Source organism: Dromiciops gliroides, chromosome 4 (genome assembly GCF_019393635.1).
Source record: "Dromiciops gliroides isolate mDroGli1 chromosome 4, mDroGli1.pri, whole genome shotgun sequence".
NCBI classification, from domain to species: Eukaryota; Metazoa; Chordata; class Mammalia; order Microbiotheria; family Microbiotheriidae; genus Dromiciops; species Dromiciops gliroides.
This window is the reverse complement of record NC_057864.1, coordinates 266,942,544-266,964,597: the sequence shown is the minus strand read 5'-3', so window position 1 is coordinate 266,964,597 and position 22,054 is coordinate 266,942,544. Positions and strand designations below refer to the sequence as shown.

At 37.2% G+C, this 22,054-nt stretch overlaps 1 protein-coding gene across 1 annotated transcript in view; it reads left to right on the top strand.

Moving 5' to 3' along the window:
• Window positions 1-5,838, top strand: part of LOC122756011 (cysteine-rich secretory protein 3-like) — a 63,843-nt gene extending 58,005 nt beyond the window's left edge. Inside the window, exons 7-8 of the mRNA XM_044005041.1 lie at window positions 4,180-4,268; window positions 5,080-5,838. Coding sequence (XP_043860976.1) covers window positions 4,180-4,268; window positions 5,080-5,207 — 217 coding nt within the window. The 3' untranslated portion in view covers window positions 5,208-5,838. The remainder of the gene's footprint in view (window positions 1-4,179; window positions 4,269-5,079) is intronic.
• Window positions 5,839-22,054: the final 16,216 nt, after the last annotated feature.

Genomic DNA, 22,054 nt, shown 5'->3' with positions numbered 1-22,054 from the left:
TAAATGAGGCCTTTATCAGAAGTACTGCAACCTAATATTCTTAATATACAGCTTCTAAACCCTTTAGCATGGACGAAATAGTTAATAAGCATGAGAGAGAAGATTCTGCTCAAGCCTTCTGAACTCAAGCCCCATTCTCTTTCTACTACTCCAAATTTTCTATTAATATACCCCTCTAGGTGGTTAAATTTAAACCATATTTTGAAAGCAGATATGTTTATGAAAACTCCTACATATTGTAGCCTTCTGTGGGAATTGAGCTTTGTGAGAACTTATTTTTCCTTCATAAAGGCAAATCACCCACTTTGTTGGAGTTTATAGATAGAGTTGCATTCAATGTTCTCTGATGCCAGTATGAATTTTTGAAAGGGTTGGCTGAAGTGTTACTAAACTAACCTCTAGGAAATGCATGTACTCAAGTAATTGGCATTAATAGTCTGATGTTGATGTTCATGGAAGTCTTCAGTGGAATACCCTAAGAATATGCTGAATTGTGTTTATATTTTAACATTTTAGTGTTTGAATTAGATGAAGGAATATAATGCATGCTCACCAATTTTGGAGGTGGCATAAAGTTGAGAGAGATAGTTAACCCTCAGAATGTCAGACTAAGGATCCAAAAAGCTCTAAATAGCATATGGTAATAGGCTAAATCTTTTAACAGGAGGTTAAATAGGGATAGATGTAAAGTTATACACTTGTGTGAAAAAAATCACTTTCACATGTACAAGTTGGTTAGACATGTTTACACAGCAATTTGTCTAAAAGAGATCATGGGTGGTTAGCAGACTTCAGGTTTAATGTCAATCAGCAGTAAAAATGCATCAGCCAAAAGAGTAAATACAATCTTGGGCTGTATTAAACGAAGGATAGCTTTCAAGAATAAGGAGATACTTCAGTATTCTTCTCTTCTAACATTTTCACCACACTGGTGTAGACTGTTATCGTCTAATTCATGAATTATTGCAATAGCCTGCTGTTTGGTCTCTCAGCCACAATCTCTTCCCACTCCAGTTTATCTTTTAATCAGTTATCAAAGTGATCTTACTAATGTGCAAGTCTGACCATAGCACTCACCTACTCAATAGACTTCAGTAGCTCTCTATCATCTCAAGATCAAATATAAAATCATGTGTTTAGTATGCAAAATCCTTCATAACCTGCTCCAACTATCACCATTCCAGTCTTCTTACACCTTCTTAAACCCCACTCTACATCCTCAGCATTCCCATAACATTAGTTTCCTTCCTCCTCAAATAAGAACTTCATCTCCTGACTCCAGACTCCAGGCATTTTCACTGACTGCTCCATTTTCACTGGAAAGTTCTTCCCCATCATCTCTGAATCTTGGCTTCCTTGGCTTACTTTAAGACTCAGCTAAAATCTCACCTCCTACAGGAAGCCTGTACTAATTACCCTTAATACTATTTCCTCTCCTCTATTGATCATTTCCAATTGATGCTTCATATATCTTGTTTGCACATAGTTGTTTGCATATTGTATCCCACATTAGATTCCTTGAGAGTTCCTTGAGAGCTCCTTAAAAGCAGGGACCATCTTTTACATTTCTTCGTATTTACAGCATTTATTATAGTGCTTAACACATTATAGATCCTTAATAAATATTTACTGACTGACTGATTGACTAGACAGATAAAATCTGAGCAAGTGTGTTCAGTTGTAGACAGCATAGTTTAGGAAGGACATTGACAACCTGGCAACTATCCCACGGAAGGTGACCAGGAGGGTGACGGACTTTATGTTCATGCCAGGACTGGTTGAAGTAATTTGAATTGTAACTTTGAAGAGATTCAGGGGTTACATGACAGCTGTATTCAAACACTTTATAGATTACCATGTAAGAAAGGGATCAAACTTGTTCTATCAATCCCTGTATGGTTGGGAGAGGTACAGTGATTTACAAAAGTAGTGTATTCTATTGTGTATAAGAAATGACGTGCAGGCAGATTTCAGAAAAACCTGGAGACACTTAAGTGGACTGATGCTGAGTGAAGTGAGCAGAACCAGGAGAACATTGTATATAGTAAGAGAAACTTTGTGCAATGATCAACTGTGATAGACTTTGCTTTTTTCTCAGCAATACAATGATCTAAGACAATTCCAAAGGACTCATGATGGAAAATGCTCTCCACATCCAGAAAAAAGAACTGTGGAATCTGAATGCAGATTGAATCATACTGTTTCTACTTTTTTGTTGTTATTTTTTTTCTTTTTTGAGGTTTTTTCCCTTTTGTTCTGATTCTTCTTTTACAACATGACTAATGCAGAAATAGTTTTAATGTGATTACACATATATAACCTATATTAGATTGCTTGCTGTCTTGGGGAGGGGGGAGGAAAGGGAGGGAGGGAGAAAAATTTGGAACTCAATATCTTATAAAAACAATTGTTTAAAACCATCTTTACATGCAACTAGAAAATAAAATACTTTTATGTTTTTAAAAATAGTATATTTAGAGTTAATGCCAGAAAAAAGAATTAGCTCCATTATTCAAAATTTAAATGAGCTGACTTAGAACATAATAGCATTATAATCTCCTTCTCAGTGGAGACCTTCAAATGAAGACAATAGCATTTTGCCAGATAAAACATAGTGGGGGTTATTTTTCAAGTATGGTTTGTACTGGACAGTCAATAAGGACACTCCCAGTTCTGAAGTTAAATAAAAGAAATATACATTCTGCCCTCATGACTCTTCAGATGATTTGATTTTAGCCTCTAGAATTGAAATGCAGGGGACAGCTAGGTGATGCAGTGTATAAACAACTGGCCTTGGATTCCGGAGGACCTGAGTTCAAATCTAGCCTCAGACACTTGACACTTACTAGCTGTGTGACCCTGGGCAAGTCACTTAACCCTCATTGCCCCACAAAAAAAAAAAAAGAAAAGAAAAAATGGAATTGAAATGGAAAAAAACTCCTGTACTCAAAGCTGCTACTCAAGTGGAAACAACTGCCTCTGTTACCATGGGCTAATGGTTGTTTCCAAAGGAATTTTGTCAATGAAAGGAGTCACCTTATAACCATAGATGCTGTAATAAAATACATCCCCAACATGACTTCCTTACTTTTATACCCAATATGAAAGCAGAGTCACAAAGTTAATGAGCAAAGATCATTTCATTTTTGATTAGTTGAGTGTTTTCTTGAAATAACCATTTTCCAGTTGTTAAATATTCTCATCATGGGGCAGCTAGGTGGCACAGTGGATAGAGCACTGGAGTCAGGAGTAACTGAGTTCAAATCCACCCTCAGACACTTAACACTTACTAGCTGTGTGACCCTGGGCAAGTCACTTAACCCCAATTGCCTCACTAAAACTAACTAACTAAATAAATAAATATTCTCATCATTACCACAAATATTTTCTATAAATCAACAGTGTGCTGTACTCATTGTTCAGCATTAAGGGGAGATAACAAGTTTAGAAGAGATAAAATCCTTGTCTTCACAGATCTTAGTGGAGGATACAATACAGACATATCATTATAATATTAAAATATATCTATAATTATATCAATTTAGGTGATATCTCTAATCATCTAGATGTCAATCTGAAGCACCTGATACAAATCCACATATACATACAACTCTGGTAGTCAGGATTTATTCCAGGTTTGATTTCATACCTAGAGGCTTTGATATATATCCTTTTAGCTAGAGAGGGAAGAAGCAAAACACTCAGATGGTTCCTAGAAATCTGAACTCATTAGTATGTCACATGTTTTGTATTACAGCTTAGTTTATACTCTCCAACATCCACATCAACAAATAAGCAATTCAAACTGAAGGAGGTATTGTAAGGTTGGCTCCCATATAGGCAAATCTGTCTAACTCCCTTCACCATATCATCCCAAAGCTGCCACTTCAAATGCATTGGAAAGATGGAGTCTCTTGTGTCTTATCCTTTTGGCAGCTTTCATTTTACCTTTTCCACAAGTCCCTACAAGGATCAAGATCAATCTCTTTCCCTGAGTCTCTCTGCTCTCTTGATTATTGCCAAAATCAGGTTACTTTAGAAATAACGTTTCAGAAAAGTTACATTGAAGAACTCTAAAACTGATTGCCAATGTTACTGTGGCAACATATTTGTAAAAGCAAATATTTGAGAAAAAAGTCAAGAAATGACCACTGTCTTATCTTTTCTTTTATATTTCAGTGGAAATGTTCAGCCTAGAGAAAATTCTCCTTATGAAGTAGGAAAACCATGTGGCAAGTGCCCCAAATCTTGTAGCAACAACTTGTGCAGTGAGTATGAGGGAATTCATTTACCATGAGAATTCAAAAGTAATTTCAATTTTTATTTTGGAGGGGTATTATATCAATTGAAATTATTTTCAGTTACATATGGTGCATTTTAATAGATGACTCAAACTGCTTTATGTGATCTCTGTATTTCAGTTCAGTGTATCTACAGAAAAATGATAATGTTATACGATGTGAATTAAGAAACATGGTCGGGGGGCAGCTAGGTGGTGCAGTGGATAGAGCACCAGCCCTGGAGTCAGGAGTTCCTGAGTTCAAATCCGGCCTCAAACACTTAACACTTACTAGCTGTGTGACCCTGGGCAAGTCACTTAACCCCAACTGCCTCACTAAAAAAAAAAAAAAAAAGAAACATGGTCAAAATAAATTTCTGGACATTTTCAAAAATAAAATACAATAAAAGCAGACTATCAGCTAACATTTATGTATATGATCATGGCGCACAAGAAAATGTCAAATTATCCATGCCTTGTCCATATATTATATAAAAGAAAAAGCAAAACCCCATGTTTTTCTAAGTAATAAAGTTGCCTCGAATTTTACAAAGGTTAATATAATACCTTTATGCGTGGCATTGATACCTTTTATAAGAGCATTTCCCATTACATGTTTGATTCAAGGGTTCCATATGGGACTGTTAGTTATGGTTTGGACATTCTGTACTTTGCAGCACCAGATGTTCTGCCAAATTTTTTCTTGCTGAATTGGTTATCTATTATAGGATGGGGTTGGTATAGGCTATACTGAAAAGAAAAGGAAGCTGAAAAATGTTCAATGTTTCCTTGAATTTCAGCCAATCCTTGTAAGCACAACGATGATTATTCAAACTGTCCTGATCTGAAAAAGAGTGTTTCCTGCAGTCATCCAACTGTCAAGAATCATTGTAAGGCTTCCTGTCAATGTGGTGATCAAATCTATTAAACTTCTCCTTGGAAATTTGCTTCCATTAATAGAGATAACTGGAACACAGTAATGCCAGCAATAGTTATGAAAAAAAATAGAACATGCTTACAGTGAAACCAGTAGATACTACTCCTAATTGTTTTCAGAAATTAATGTGTCATTTAATCCTGGGCATCAGTCTTTTTTTTACCAAATCATTTAGGGGTTTGCACATGTCCTATAAATGATGTCTTAAACTGCTTCACTGAAATTTTTAAAAATTTAAAACAATTAAAAAACAACCATTATTTCCTAGCTTTAAATTTGTAGATAAGTAATATGAAAAAAGAGTACAAACTGTGGTATCTTCTTTTTAAATTTTTTTATAATAATGATGTTCTTTCAAAAATCAATGGATTGAATGTTTGCAATTCAGCAATATGCATCACTCGAAGTTCCTAAGACCACAATTACTCTGGTCCTGAAGTAACTATGAAAATTGTTTTCAAGGAAGAAAATACAAAAAAAAAAAGTTTATCAGTTTCTATACAAGTTACTTCTCTCCAAGATGAAGAATTAATTTCAATGTTCGCTTCCTACTTTGTTATTATGGCCTTTTCTGTAACTTTACTAATGTTAACCAGCTTTTAGAATAAAGGATTTACAATTACTCCTTCTGAGTCTTACTTGGTAACCAAATGATACTTGGATAGTATCTACAATCCTGAGAAACCTTAACCAAACCTAACAGTTTGGACCCACTTTCTAATTTTCTTTATGACTTGGCCTACCAGGAAGGTGACTGTATCTCAGCAAGCTTTCCCAGGGATGGGAATTAAATTTGAATAGGATGAATTCCTTATATTAATGTAAGGCAAATCTATAGAAAACCGGATCATTGCTCAGATCTACTCATTGATGCACTTTTCTGTATCAAAGTTCTAAAAGAGTGTAGGACTTAAGAGTGGATCACAAAAGACCCCCCCCTAGTTATGAGATATACATAACATAAAACCTTGATGCATTGCTACCTCTGGAATTACAACTTGAGCCACACACAACACCACCAAAGAAGAAGACAGGAGGAAGAAACTCTGGATCATAAAACTCGAGTCATAAATCCTCAGTTTTAACTGCTATCCACTTTCCTGCTATTTGCTACAGTGCACTGTGATTTACAGAAAAGTTACACTGGTCTGACAAGGATGAACCAACATTAAATGACATGGCATAAAAAGCTGGGTCAAATATTGCTCTGGCTTTATCAGATATTGGTAGAAACCCTGATGATTCTCTCCAGTGCACAACCCCAGTCAAGCTTCATTACTAATCCTTTAGACATGCCTTGGCTTCTCAAATTTAGGGGTATAAAGGTCAGAGTATATTTTCATGACTGTCATGAAGAATATAACTAGGGAGTCTGAGAAAGAGTATAGGGCTGAAGTAAAAAAAAAAAAAAAAGAAAAGGTAAAAAAGAGCCTTATATGCAGAATCCCCAGTGTTTGCCATTTTGTACTTTTTAAAGCAAATCTAGTTTTAAATGATCATTACCCACATCCCAGTCAGATACAACTCCTGAGTACATAAAACCTAGAGATATACAATTGGTTAATGTAACAGGCTAAAGTTTCTTGATCTAGTGGGGAATATTTTTGCAGAAAGCTTAATGCAGTATTATATATATTATACATGTATATATATACATATATACATAGGCAAGTATACATATATTGCATTATTTCCTTCAACTTTCATATCTATATGTGTGTGTGTCTATAACCCAAAGCTAGAAGTCCTAAAGAGGACTTGAAATTTGAAAAGGGCTAAAGAAGGCTGGAACTCTATTGCTCTCATAAACTTTGGCCTACCCCTCACGCAGGGCAAGGCATTTATCTCCACAAATATAGAGAGAATCCCGTAACAATGGGCTCTGGAACAGGGGATACATATATGTTTATGTATGTGTGCATATACATGCACTTGCCAATATATTCATTTAAAAATCTATACAAATATAATTACATGTACATATTATATGTATACATATAAATATGTGTATATATATTATATATATGTAAGTATGTGTGTATGTCACTACTTCCTACTGGGGCTCAAAATAAGGCAAAACTTTCCAATTCTACAGTGTGATCATGGTTGTAAATGGCAAAAAGGGAAGTACTGATTGTGCACATGGCACATGGCATATGACACAAGTGGAGGGGAAAGACAAAAGGCTTCCTGATAGCTGTCTTCCTCTGGGTTTAGCATACTAAGGGATATATAAAGCACTATCCCAAGATCAGTGTCATGAAATTTCCTATTGAACAAGGTGAGCATACACATATTCAACTAATTTCACAAGGATTTTCATACAGTAGCCAATTCCAATCAGGAATTCTTGACCTGGGTTCTATTTTTTTTAGCAGGGCAATTGGGGTTAAGTGACTTGCCCAGAGTCACACAGCTAGTATGTGTCAAGTGTCTGAAGCCAGGTTTGAACTCAGGTTCTCCTGAATCCAGGGCCTGTGCTTTATTCACTGCGCCACCTAGCAGCTTATTTTTAACATTTCAATAACTATATTTCAATATTGTTTCCTTTGCAAAATTATTTATTTTATACTTTTAAAACATTATTTTTGGAATCTTATACCAGACTTGCCAAAGGGGTCATCTATAAGTGCAAAAGGATAAGCACACGCCCTAGAATCTCAACCTCCAAAGACAATCGTAAAGGTGGCATGATAATAGCCTTGATTTTTCTGGATTAATGTGGTGGCCAGTGTTTTCTCGAATGCTTCTACTAACCATGCCTCTTCAATCAATGAGATTTCATTGTTCCCACTACTCTCATTAATCTAGGATTGTTGAAAGAATATATTAGTTTCCAAGGGCAGCTAGGTGGCACCGTGGATAAAGCACTGGCCCTGGATTCAGGAGGACCTGAGTTCAAATCTGGCCTCAGACACTTGGCATTTACTAGCTATGTGATCCTGGACAAGTCACTTAATCTTCATTGTCCCACCAAAAAACAAAAACAGAAAACAAACAAACAAAAAAGAATATATTAGTTTCTCACCCTAGCTATTGGGACTTGAGAAGAATATGCCATCCTGAGACTTAAAACAAGAGACACTGAAAAAATTCTCCAGGTCTGTGCTAATCATGACTCAAACACCACTGAGTTGAATCACCAAAACATGTAAGCAGTGCTTTGAGAACCTATATGCCAGCAACTGCATATAATCAATCCAGATCTCATTTTGGTTTCACAAAATGAGGATTTGGTCCTTGTATCATCTCTCTATAGTCTCTTTTGTTCTTTTGATGTGTTGTCTTGAATAAAGACTGTCTTCTATTGGTTTAAGGTCAGTGTTGAAATAAAATGAAGTACTTTTATGACAATCAGTAGTTAATAAAAGGTTTGCCCAGACATAGCATTGAAAGAATACCCAACAAGGATACTTTATCATTTAACTTGGATCAATCTGATACTCCTCCTCCCTATGTAGATGATTATCTGGTCAACAGGACAGACCATGAATACTTTGGTGCTGGATCCCATAAAAACATTCTACTAGAACTTCTAAAAGTTGGTTTTTATTTGCTTTCTTAGCAACGCTATGTTTCAGGAGTCACATCCTAAACTCCCTCCAAGAGAGGATGGCATTTCCCTCTGCATACATAGGAAGGTAGGGGGCAGAGCAAATATGGTGGAGGAAAGACATTAAATGCACAGAGCTCCTGATACATTTACCCCTAAAACAGCAATAAAAGAAGCCCTGGAACAGAAAAACCCACAAAAATATTGGCTGAGATTATTTTCCATCCATAGCCAGATTAAAGGGGGCTGTGCTGGGCTGCCCAGTAAAGTACAACCCCACAATCAAGCTGAAAGAAACCCCAGGCACACTGCACCAGAGGAAATTACCCCCAAGCCTCTGAATCATCTGCAGCACTGGTGTCTTCTGGAACTGAGCTTTCTGAGAGGGCTGAGTGGCTGGGGGGAGGGAGGGAAAGTACAAGGGTGTCAGTGGGACTTAGGGAGTAAATCGGGTGTCCCACCCCAGCAGGGAACCAGGAAAAAATCCTGAGTGGTGGGAGACCCAGGATAGGGAAGGGCACAGGCTCATCAAAGCTAAGAACCACAGGACAGAAAGCTTTGCTTGATGTTTAATTAGTAAATTGGCCTGAGGCCATCTTCAGACCAGAGTACAGTCCAGGCAAGAGAAACCCTGCCCTCTATCAAACCAAAACACCTGGGACCCTCTGAAATTTGGGACAGTGTAGCCCCAGTGGGGAGTTAAAAGTCAAGGCAAGGGAGGCAAGATGAGCAAGCAAAGAAAGTTGAGAATTATAGAAAGTTTCTTCAGCAACATGAAAGACCAAGGTGCACCCTAAGAAAAGAAAAACAACTTCAGGGCCCCTACAATCCAAAGCTTCCAAGAAAAATAAGAATTGTTCTTAGGCCATGGAAGCACTCAAAAGGGACTTTGAATGGAAAGTAGGAGAGAAAGAAGGAAGATTTAGAGAGGTGGAAGAAAAAATAGAAAGAGAAATGAGAACAATGCAGGGGAATCATAGAAAAAGGCAACAGCTTGACAAGCCAAATGGAAAAGGAGATTAAAAAGCTGTCTGTAGAAAATTATTGCCTAATAAGTAGGATTGAACAAATGGAAGCCTGTAACATTATGAGAAACCAAGACACAATAAAGCAAATCCAAAGGAATAAAAAAATAAAGGGAAATATGAAACATCTCCTTTGAAAAACAGCTGACCTGGAAAATAGATCTAGAAGAGATAATTTGAAAATCATTGGACTACCTGAAAACCATGACCATAATAAGAATTTAGATAACATCTTCCAAGAGATTGTCAGGGAAAATTGCCCTGATATTCTAGAAGCAGAAGGTAAAATAGAAATTGAAAGAATTCTCCAATCACCTCCTGAAAGAGATCCCAAAAGGAAAATCAACAGGAATATTATAGCCAAATTCCAGAACTCCCAGGTCAAGAAGAAAATATTTCAAGCAGCTAGAAAAAAGGAATTCAAATACTGTGGAGCTCCAATAAGGATAAAACAAGATCTAACAGCATCTACATTAAAGGACTGGAGGGCATGGAATATAATATTACAGAGGGCAAAGGAATTGGGACTAAAGCCAAGAATCATTTGCCCAGCAAAACGGAATATAATCTTTCAGAGGAAAAATTGGGACCTCAATGAAAAAGAGGACTTTCAGGCATTTGTGATGAAAAGGCCTGAACTGAAAAGAAAGTTTGACTTTCACATACAAGACCCTGGAGAAGCATAAAAAGGTAAACAGGAAAAAGAAATCATGAGAGACATTAAAAGGTTAAACTGTTTACATTCTTACATGAGAAGATAGTACTTCCAACTCATAAGAACTTTCTCAGTAAGGAATACACAGAGGACACAGGTCTAAACTGAATATGAAGGGATGATATCTGTAAAGCATTTATTTTTTGTTTATCCTTGTTCTTTGGGGGCAAAAAAGGTGGGGTATCTTATGTCTGGGGCCGGATTTGGGCTCAGAACCTTAAGGGTCCAGGGCTGTTGCTTTGTCCACTATGCCACCTAGCTAACCTATGAAGACATCTTTAAAATAGGGTTGAGATGTAGGAGGAATAGAATAGGGGAGGGGGAAGGGAGAAGGGGAAAGGTAGACTGGGGAGAGGTAACTTATATGAAGGAAATAAGAAAAAAGCTTATAGATGGGAGGGGGAAGAAGGGGAAGGACTGGGGGAGTGAGTGAACCTTACTATCATCAGAATTGGCTCAAAGAGGGAATAACACATACTCGAGTGGGTATAGTAATATATTTTTGCCCTGAGAAAAAGCAGGAGGGGAAGGAGATTGGGGGGGGTGGGATAAAAAGGGAAGGAGGGAAGGGAATTCTGGGGTAGGGAGCAATAAAAAGCAAAACACTTGAGACTTCCTTTTCCAGGTCAAAGAGAAAACAGCCGTGATTATTCGCAAGCTAGGCAGGCTGAGAAGAAGGCCAATCACCCTGTGGGCCTCACTGTAGCATGAACAGTGTGTCCTGGAAGCAGTGCTACACTTTAAGAAGAAGTTAAAAGCCAAGAAATAGTAAGCCAGGATGAGTAGGCAGAGAAAGCAGAAGACCATCAAAAATTTCTTTAGGGGAAAGGTAAACCACAATACAACCTCAGAAGAAGAAGATAATAACTGGGTCAAAGCTCCAACATCAAAAGCTTCCAAGAAAAATATGAACTGGTCTCAGGCCATGAAAGCTCTCAAAAGGGACTTTGAAGAGAAAATAGGAGAGATATAAGGAAGATGTAGAGAAAGAGAGGAAAGAATGGAAAGAGAAATGAGAGCAATGCCAGAGAGTCATGAGAAAAAAGTCAACAGTTTGAAAAGCCAAATGGAAAAGGAGATTAACAAACTGTCTGATGAAAATAATTGCCTAAGAATTAGGATTGAACAAATGGCAGCTAGTGACCTTATGAGAGACCAAGACACAGTAAAGCAAATCCAATTGAATGAAAAAGTAGAGGGCAATGTGAAATATCTCCTTAGAAAAACAGCTGATCTCAAAAATAAATCTAGGAGAGAGAATTTGAAAATCATTGTACTACCTGAAAACCATGACCAAAACAAGAGCTTAGATACCATCCTCCAAGAGACTGTGAGGGAACATTGCCCTGATATTCTAGAAGCAAAAACTAAAATAGAAATTGAAAGAATCCACTGATCACCTAATGAAAGAGATCCCAAAAGGAAAACCTCCAGGAATATTATAGCTAAATTCCAGAGCTCACAGGCCAAGGAGAAAATATTGCAAGCAGCTAGAAAAAAAAAGAATTAAGATACTGTGGAGCTCCAATAAGGATAAAGCAAGATCTAGCAGCTTCTACATTAAAGGACCAGAGGACATGGAATATGATATTCCAGAGAGCAAAGGAACTGGGACTACAGCCAAAAATCATGTACCCAGAAAAATTACACATAATCTTTCACAGGAAAAAAATGGAATATCAATGAGAAAGAGGACTTTCAAGCATTTGTTCTGAAAAGACCTGAACTCAATAGAAAATTTGACTTTCAAATACAAGACCCTGGAGAAGCATAAAAAGGTAAACAGAAAAAGACTTCATGAGGGATATTATAAGATCAAACTGTTTATATTCCTACATGGGAAGATAATACTTTGAACTCATAAGAACTATCTCAGTAAGGAATTCACAGAGGACACAGGTCTGAACTGAATATGAAGGGATGATATCTGTAAAGCATTTATGTTTTGTTCTTTGTGGGGTAGACAGAGTGGGGTGTCTTATCTCTGTGGCCAGATTTGGGCTTGGGGCCTCCTGGGTCCAGGGCTGGTGTATTGTCCACTGTGCCAACCAACTGACCAATGATGACATCTTTAAAATAGGATTGAGGAAGAGGATAAGGAAGGAAGGATGGGGGGAAAAAAAAAAGGTAGTACAGAACAGGGGAGGGGCAGTTTGGGGATTTTTTACTGTTTTCTCTCACAACTGAACTAATGTGGGAATGTTTTCCATGACTACACATGTATAACTTATTTTGAAATGCTTACGTTCTAGTGGGTGGGGGGATGGGAATGGAGGAGGAAGAGAAGTTGGAACACAATTTTTAAAAATTGTTGTTAAAATTTGTTTTTACATATATTTTGGAAAATAAAACTCTATTCAATACAAAAAAGGGCATGGATAACCAAAAAAAATTTTTTTAAAAAAGCAAAACACTTTCAAGGAAAGGGAACATGTTCTGCATAACTCCACATGTATGACATATATTGAATTGCTTGATTTCATACGGAGAGTTAAGGAGGGAGGGAGGAGGAAAAATTTAGAAAACAGATTTAGCTCAAAGACCTTAACATCATCAGAGTGGGCTCAAGGAGGGAATAACATACACACCCAATTGGGAAGAGTAATCTATTTAACCATACAGGAAAGTAGGAGGAGAAGAGGATAAGGAGGGAAGGGTGAATGAAGGGAGGATAGAGAGGGGGAGGGGGCAGTCATAGCAAAACACTTTTGAGGAGGAATAGGGCAAAATAAGTTAGAAAATAAAGTTAATATCATTGGAAGGGAATAAGATGGAGGGAAATAGTTATGATGATTGACTACAATGGCAAAACATATGGTACCTACTCTGATATTGTGAAGAAAATTCTTTGTCGAGTTTAAGGTTCTGTATAAAAGTTATGATGAACAGGATGCTATAAAAAAAAAACCTGGAAAGATCCACATGAACTGAAGCAGAGAGAAATGTACTATGTACAAAAAAAACCAACAACAATAGTGTAAGATGATCTGCTAGGAAGCACATGGTTATTTTCAGCAAGGCAATGATCCAATATAATTCTGAAGGACTTATGAAAATTGCAATACATCTACAGAGAAAGAACTGATGGTATGTGAAAACAGACTCAAACACCTTTTTTTGACAATTCCTTAATCTGAAGTTTTGTTTTTATCTGTTTTCTCTCACAACCTAGCTAATGTGGAGATGTTTTCCATGACTATTCACATATAACTTACATTGGATTGCTTGAGTTCTTGGGGTGGGGGTGGGAACGGAGGGAGGGGGAGAGGTTGGAACACAAAGTTTTAAAAAATTGACGTCAAAATTTGCTTTTACATGTAATTTGGAAAATAAAATTCTTAACAGGAAAAAAACCACTTAGGTAGGTGGCTTCTCACCTCCCCATCCCCAGAACCCTGTGCATCCTCTCCACTCACCCATTTCCATCCCCATAACATGTATTTTGACTTTTAGAAGTATTTGCCCAGACTACAGTTTTCATTATCTCTTGCTCAGATTTTACCAGTTGTCAGTGCACTCCCACACAGCTTTATTCTGAAAGAGACTCATAGCTAACATGAAGTCATTTGGATAGGAATCTACCCAGAAGACAGGATATAATAGCCCCTAACACAGCATTGTCACAGTGTGGCAAGCCATGGAGTTGGGTTAGTGCACAGAATCCTTAATACCTGCTAAGGTGCCTATGGTCTTCCCTCAAGTTTTTTTACAAGTCTGGCATCTGATGCATCATTAGTATTTCTGTCAGGCATATAAGTGGGGAGACTCTGTAGCAACCCTGAAAAGATAACCTTGCAAGGATAGAATATGTCTCTTAGCAATTCTCTTCATAAATTGGTACAAAAGTGTGTATCCTAGTGCACAGTAGCACCAGGAAGCCTACCTTTTGATATAAGCTTCAATGGCCAAAGCTCTATTCCACACTAGAGTTACATTTTATTAGCCATGGGATACAAGATATGTGTATGTGTGTGTCTATGTTATAAAACAATCTATTGGGACAGCTAGATGGTGCAGTGGATAGAGCATTGGCCCTGGTATCAAGAGGACCTGAGTTCAAATCTCATGTCAGACACTTACTAGCTGTGTAACCCTGGTAAAGTCACTTAACCCCAACTGCCTTAAATATCTGGGACCATCTCCAGCTGTCCTGATCTATATCTTGTCACTGGATTCAGATGGCTCTGGAGTACAGAGTGAGGTTGGGTACCTTGCACAGTGCTCCCTCACTTAAATCCAGTTCAGTGGAAATCATGACATCATTCAGATTTCAGAGTCCTCTTGAGAATGAAGGACAAACAATAGCACTTTATGGTTTGCAAAGCATTTTTAAATTCCTTTTTAAATTTGCTTTTTATAACAATCCTACATGGTTATGCACACTATCAATAACTACTATGTCTATTGTGCTCAGAAACATGATGTCTTTGAAATATCTCCTATTCACCAGAACCTAGGCCCTACTCTGGGCTCCATCAGCCTCTGAGAGGTAAGCCTATTGCCTTATCTACTTGGAAAACAGGCCTCAATGGCAAGTTCTTGAGTCTCCTCACTAGTCCCTAGACAGTACCATTTTTTGCTCTTCCTTTTCCCAGTACAATTTTGTATGTTGTCTTGCCCAATTAGGATGTAAGCTCCACCAGGCCATAAAACTGAATGAAACTGTATTATTCCAGCCAAGTCAAACAGGAACCAAATGCATCACTACTTAATCCTTTGGCTCTTCGTTCAATCCTTCCTTAAAATAAATCAATATCAATAAAGATATATCCCCCCAAACCAGAAATGTCCAGTCAAATCAGTTCAAGATAATATTTTAAAACTTTTTTTTCTAAAATTAACTCAATACTATCCATGTCGAAAGAAAGAACTTACTGATGGAACACAGACTGCACATGTATAACCCATATCTGATTTTTTATTGCCTCAAGGAGCAGGGAGGGGAAGGAGAGAAAAAGGGATAAAAATTGGAACCCCAAAATATAAATAAAGGTGTTTTTTACTTTAAAAAATAAAAAATAAAATCTTTTCCACTCCTAATTCATATGACTCTTTAAAAAAAATAGCTCTATATGTTTTCCCCATGATAGCAAGATAACCAGCTGATAATTCAAAGAATCAACAAAACAACAGCTATAATTAATTCTTACTGCCTGCTTTCTCAGTCCACTGACTTTGAGTGGTGTCTTGGAACTATGTGTAATCATTCCGTCCTTTTGGGGAACCAATTCCACAACCTCATTCCTTGTTCAAACCAGAGACCATCCTGGAGAAAATTCCAACTTGGGTGCTTGAACACTTACATGATAGAGGCAGCTGGTGACACAATGGAAAAAATAGGAGTCTGAAGCAAGGAGGACTTGAATTCAAATCTGGCCTCAGATTCTTATTAATTGTGTCAACCTGGGAAAGACACTAAACTTCTGTTTACCTCAGTTTCCTCAACAATAAAATGGAGAGAATAATGTTTTTCTTAGGACTATTACTTCCCTTAACCTCTCTATCTTCTAATTCTTATGCCCCTACTTCCATTTTACTCCTATTTTCAGTTTGATTGAAATGTATTTATATACTCAATTGCATGTGTGTATTCTTTGTTCCTGATGTGGCTACAGTCAATAATGCCCTGTTGGTATTTTACAACCACAACAACACTATAAATTCAGAAATTTTGTTTCATTTAAAAGTGCCTGACCCAGAATAGGAAATAATTATTTATCATTTTACTAATATTTTTGTCTTGAAATTATTTATAGGATTCTTCAAACAAAAAAGGTGCATTAACCTCTGCTTAAAACTATTTTTTTCCTCCCACTACAGTGAAGAACATTAACCTCTTACACAAATGAATTATATTGTGTTCTCAGGGTTGTATTAAACTGGGATAAGAGTATTGGATTGCTTAAAATGGCAAGTCAGAAGGGATTTTGCTTGATTCTCTCTTTTTTTTTGGGGGGGGGCAGGGCAATGAGGGTTAAGTGACTTGCCCAAGGTCACATAGCTAGTAAATGTCAAGTGTCTAAGGCCAGATTTGAACTCGGGTCCTCCTGTATCCAGGGCCGGTGCTTTATCCACTGCACCACCTAGCTGCCCCCTTGAATCTCTTTTTATCTTAACTTTCTTTTCTGAATTGAAGGCTATACTACTCAGAGATTCTCTAGCTATACTTTTCATGTGAGTCGTGAAAATAAATACTGACCTTCATACAAAGTAACTAAATCAGGCCAAGGGATGTCTAAAGGCTTATTGAGAAGCCTTAGGGCAGAGAAACTCAGATAGATAGATAGATAGATAGATAGATAGATAGATAGATAGATAGATAGATAGATAGATAGATAGATAGATAGATAGATAGATAGATATGTAGTGGTTGAAATAAGTTTTTGTCAAATTTCTCACTGTCTTCATTCTTGTTTTACCCTTGTCAGACCAGTCCAGTCCTTCTGTGAATTACATTGTGGTTCAGGAAAGAGTGTGGAAGTGGATGACACATAAGGCTCTAAGGATTTATACCAACTCTGGTTTGGTAATCCAGAGCTTCCTTCTCCTTTATCCTTCCAGAGTACTATTGTGTGTTGCTCTTTTTATATTTCCACAAAGACAAAGTACCCAGGTTTTATGTGATGCATCTGTGCTTCCTGTAGGGTATTTCACGGTCCATGGACAGGTCCAGCACAATTTGGGAACCGGGACCCAGAACACATTGAAGAATAGAGCTCAGCAGTGATGCTGTTTTCTATAGATTTTTTTCTCCTAGAGCAATGTCAGGACTCTTTCATTACTAAATTTAATACCAATCACAGGGAAAGTTTTCCAGAAATGGGCACCTTAATGACAAGCCAATACACAAAAGAATTTGGAAAGTAGGTCCAAAAGAAAAATCCAATACCAAATATTGTCTTTCCATATTTGTGAGAAAGCATTCTTTTTAAATGTATATACCCTTGTTATTTTCTCCAAGGGAGAGATTGGATGTAGTCAGAAAAGATAGATGCTAGGAAGCAAAGGAAAAGAGGCTCTGATTAATGCAAAACTTTTATTTAAATGAAAATTGTAGTGTAACAGGTTCAGAGAAAGTAGTTCCTGCATGCAGTTGATTTCCATATAGGTAAAGTTTAAGTTTGTCAGCATTGTACATAAGATCCAAGAATCATTTGGCTACCAAGGAAGTCTTAGACGGAATAATTTCATAAACAAATCCTTATTCTACAATAGCCTTGAGACCGGTGAAGTTAAAAAGGAGTCCGTAATGACAAATTAGGAAGTAAACATTGGAATTGATTGTTCATCCTGAGGAGAAGGAACTTGCATCACTGCTGACATGCTCTTTCTGTATTTTAATCTTAGAAAACAGAGTTTTCATAGCTAGGCAAGTACTAGAGTGATCTTGTTTGTTTAGAATGACCTAGGTTGTAAAATACCTTGCATAAAGCATCAATATTTTAAGGAATTAAAAGGAAAGGTATCATAGAGTGTGCTGCTTTGAAAAGTGGCCCAGAAATTTCAAGCTAGGAAATAAAGGGTTTTTTTCATTTGTTTGATTGTTTTTCAGTGAGGCAGGTCAAGACCTTGCATATAGGACCACTTACAACTTCTGTAATTATTTTATAAATGAAACTGATGTCCAAGGCCAAGTAACACAGAAATATCTGAAATTAATTTGTAACTAGTACGCTTACATCTTAACTGCAAGTATCTTTATTATTTTAATAACTTTTCATATTACTACATTCCAACTAACTTTATTGATTAAGGCGGGGAATTTTTATATACTGCAATCATAGGAGACCTACAACATCCCTTGACATTTGGATTGTCACAAAAATGAGAATTCTTTGAGTATGGCTAGTTTTGTGGTCATCACTATACCTACAAGGATTCTGAAATTAGAGCAGAGAATTTTCAGTTTCATTCTTCTTTTTTCCTGGGTGCTCTATGGCCACCCAGTCCTATAAATTCATAGTCAGCCAATTCATTGGGGGAAAAAATAGACATAACAATGTCATATAGTACAGAATGTTCAAAAACACGACCAGAGAGTTAGACATGTCTCTTCAGTTCTTGGACCCTTCAGAGCCTTTGAATAAAACATGCTGCAAGGAAATTCTATTTACAAAAAAGCATCAATCTTGTTACTAAATGTACATCTTCATAAAATTTGAAACAACATTACTTTCTAGAATCACATGGAATTTTGATTCTCTTCTATGTGATAGACAAATTATAGTTGTTTAATTTGGCATTTTCTTGTGGACCATGACCATGTACATACTTTTTTAGCTGATAGGATTTTTATTTCTTTTGAAAGTGCACAGAGGGGCAGTTAGATGGTGCAGTTGATAAAGCACCAGCCCTGGATTCAGGAGTACCTGAGTTCAAATCCGGCCTCAGATACTTGACATGCACTAGCTGTGTGACCCTAGGCAAATCACTTAACCCCATTGCTCCTCCCCCCCAAAAAAAACAGAACTAGAAACAATGTATAAATCTCTGGGGTAAAAAGGCCCCAGGCACCCCAAACCTGTCTTCAGCCCAGCCAGCTCTAAAGAGCTAGTTTTGCTTCAAAAAACATAAACTCACCAACACCTGAAATCTATACCTCTAAGAAGAATTAGCTGTGTAGTCTCTTTTGTTTTTGTCCAAAGGTCAAACACCAGTAGCTCCTCTAACTGTCTGCTTCCTTCCCTGTTTCCATCGGAACCCTTTCTAACTGCCTCTAACTGTATCTAAGTGACTCTCCCACCAGAAGGGAAGGGGCGGTTCTTAACCATGCTGAGTCTCCAATTGGCTCAGCAACCCACATGGGTTGTCCTCATTATAATCTGTCCAGACCCATGTGGGCATGGGGAAGCTATTAGAAGGAGGCTTAGTTACTTAGTTTTAATAAATGTTCCCTGTGGTCAGAGTTCCTCTTGTTTGTTCAATTATCTCCCAAAGTACACACCCATCTTCTCTTAGGCTTTTCAAGCTTACTTTTTTTTTCAGTCTGACCAAAATGAAGCAAAGATAGGGTTATGAAAACCCCAAATCATAATTAATTCCTTACAGGATGTTCACCGGATTATCAATGTCTTTCTGAAACTGTGGTGCATATAAATGAACACAACTCTAGAGCTGTTAAGTGACTAGTAAATTAGTCAATCAATAACTATTTTTCAAGCAAATACTATGTCCAGATACTTGGTTAAGCACTGGGATACAAAGAAAGGTAGAGTACAGTCCCTGCTCACAAGGAGCTCACAGTCAAATGGTGGAGACAACATGCAAATAGCTATGTACAAACAAGGTATATACAGGATAAATTTAAAATATTTAACAAAAAGAAGTCACTAGAATTAAAGGGAATCACATAAGGGAATATACAATTTAACAAGTCTCAAAAGGGGTGTAGAGTGATGAGGAATAGACTCTAAAGGACTTTGAATTCCAAACTGAAAATTTTATATTAATCCTGGAAGTGATAGAGATCTACTGTAGTCTGTTGAGTAGGTAAACGGCAGAGTTGCCAGCACTTTAGGAAAGTCATTTTGACATCTAAATGGAGGATGGACTGGAGTGGGGAGAAACATGAAAGGGAGAACAACCATCAGCTGACTGCAATAATTGGGCATATACCAGGGTGGGGACAATCCACAAGAGAGTAGGACCAAGTATGGAGAGACTTCCATATTCCTGGAAGCTATGCTTCTTTTAATGTAGCCCAAAAGTGCTTCACTCTTTTGGTTGCCACATCTCACTGCTCACTCATAATGAGCCTGAAATCTAATAACTCTGCCAAAATCTTTTTCAGACAAACTACTGTCTATACATGTCTTGTATTAATGAATTTTATTTATTTTTAACACAAATATAAAACTACATTTATCCCTATTCTTCTCATCTTATTAGATTTAGCCTACTGCTATTTCCTGTTAAGATCCTTTGGATCCTGATTCTGTCATTCAGTGGATTAATTCTTTCAGCTTTAAGTCATCTCCAAATTTTATGAGCATATATTCTATATCTTCATCCAACTAAATCATAAAATGTTGAAAAAAAAATGAACACATATTAAGGACAGATTCTTTGGACACTCCACTGGAGACCTCCATAGAAACCAATGTCAAACCATTAATGACTACTCCTTGAATCCAGACATCTTAGAGGTTATATTACTAACACGTAAGTCAGCCACAGGAAAAAGAATATCATACTGGCATCGTAGAACATCTTAAGTTGGCCTATCTAAAATTTTCTCAAGGTGGAAGATGTTATTACATGAAAGAGAAAATTAGTTAAGCAGTCCCTAGTCCCCACAGAAAGATAAGAAATTTGGGAGTTTTCATGAACATCTGTGTTTTTAAATTTTGGGTCATGAAATCACCTATATTTGCATTGTTAATGACAGCATGAAGGAGTATAAAAAGAACAGGCTATGGATTCAGAAGGCTTGCACCTCAGTCTTAGCACTCGTGTTTATTAGCTGTTTTACTCACGGCAAAAGGATTAGAAATGGTATTACAAGGATATTGGGTTTCAGTACGAGTAAAATCATGTCTGTTCAGTTCCCTGGGTTTATGTAGATCTCCATTTTCACTTTTTTTGCTTGCCAACATATGCAGTAGCATAATAGAATATGCTACATATACCCATAGATTAGTAGAACTGGAAGAAACCTTTAAGATCATCTAGTCAAATGCATTTAGTTTAGATTTGAGGAAACTCAGATTCAAAGAGATTAAGTGATTTACCCAAGACAAAGAGCTAACTAAAAAATTGATGTAGAACTATAACTCAGGTCTCCTTGATCCAAATCCCCATGAACCTGTCTTACATTCCATATAACTGCCTGATGACCTGAGGCAATTCCACAAGAGGCTGAAGTTCTATGGATGATGGTAAGCTAGCTGAACTCATTCCTGAATGACTACTGTTTATCTGTCCCATCATACTAACCCCATTCTGAATCCTCTGTTGCTATCCTTTACATCCCATTCTCTATTGCCTATTATTCCTTATTTTCCTTATTTTCACGTTCCCCAAACTCCTACTCTGAAAATGACACGTGCGTTCCACTATGCTCTCTGAAATGCTTTAGCCACAGTTAATTAACTAGGTTTCATCTTTAAAACTTTTATTTTCAGGTTTCCTCCATCTTCCTATACTCATTGATTTCAGGTTCCCTCATGATGAAACAGCTTTAGGGACTGACCCTCCCAGCAATCTTTGCACTTCTGCTCAAACTTCTCACTTCCAACCCACTGGCAGTGGTGGGAGCTTTGCCATATTACATCACCCAATAAATATTCTGGTAACTTGTATATATAGACTTCAGGAATACTCTTGTTCCTTCCTTAATATGTTTAGTTCCCTGACTCATAGTCTTTCCTTCCCAGTTCCTGCTTGTCTTAACACTAGAGTGCTTCAACATATATACTGATATTTCCTCAGAAACCCAGTTCTTCATATTTCTCATTTCAAATAACCACAATCCACCACAATCTTCTCCTTCCCTCCTGTTTCAAATGAAGGGTAGCCCAAGGCAAACTCTTCTACATGTACAATA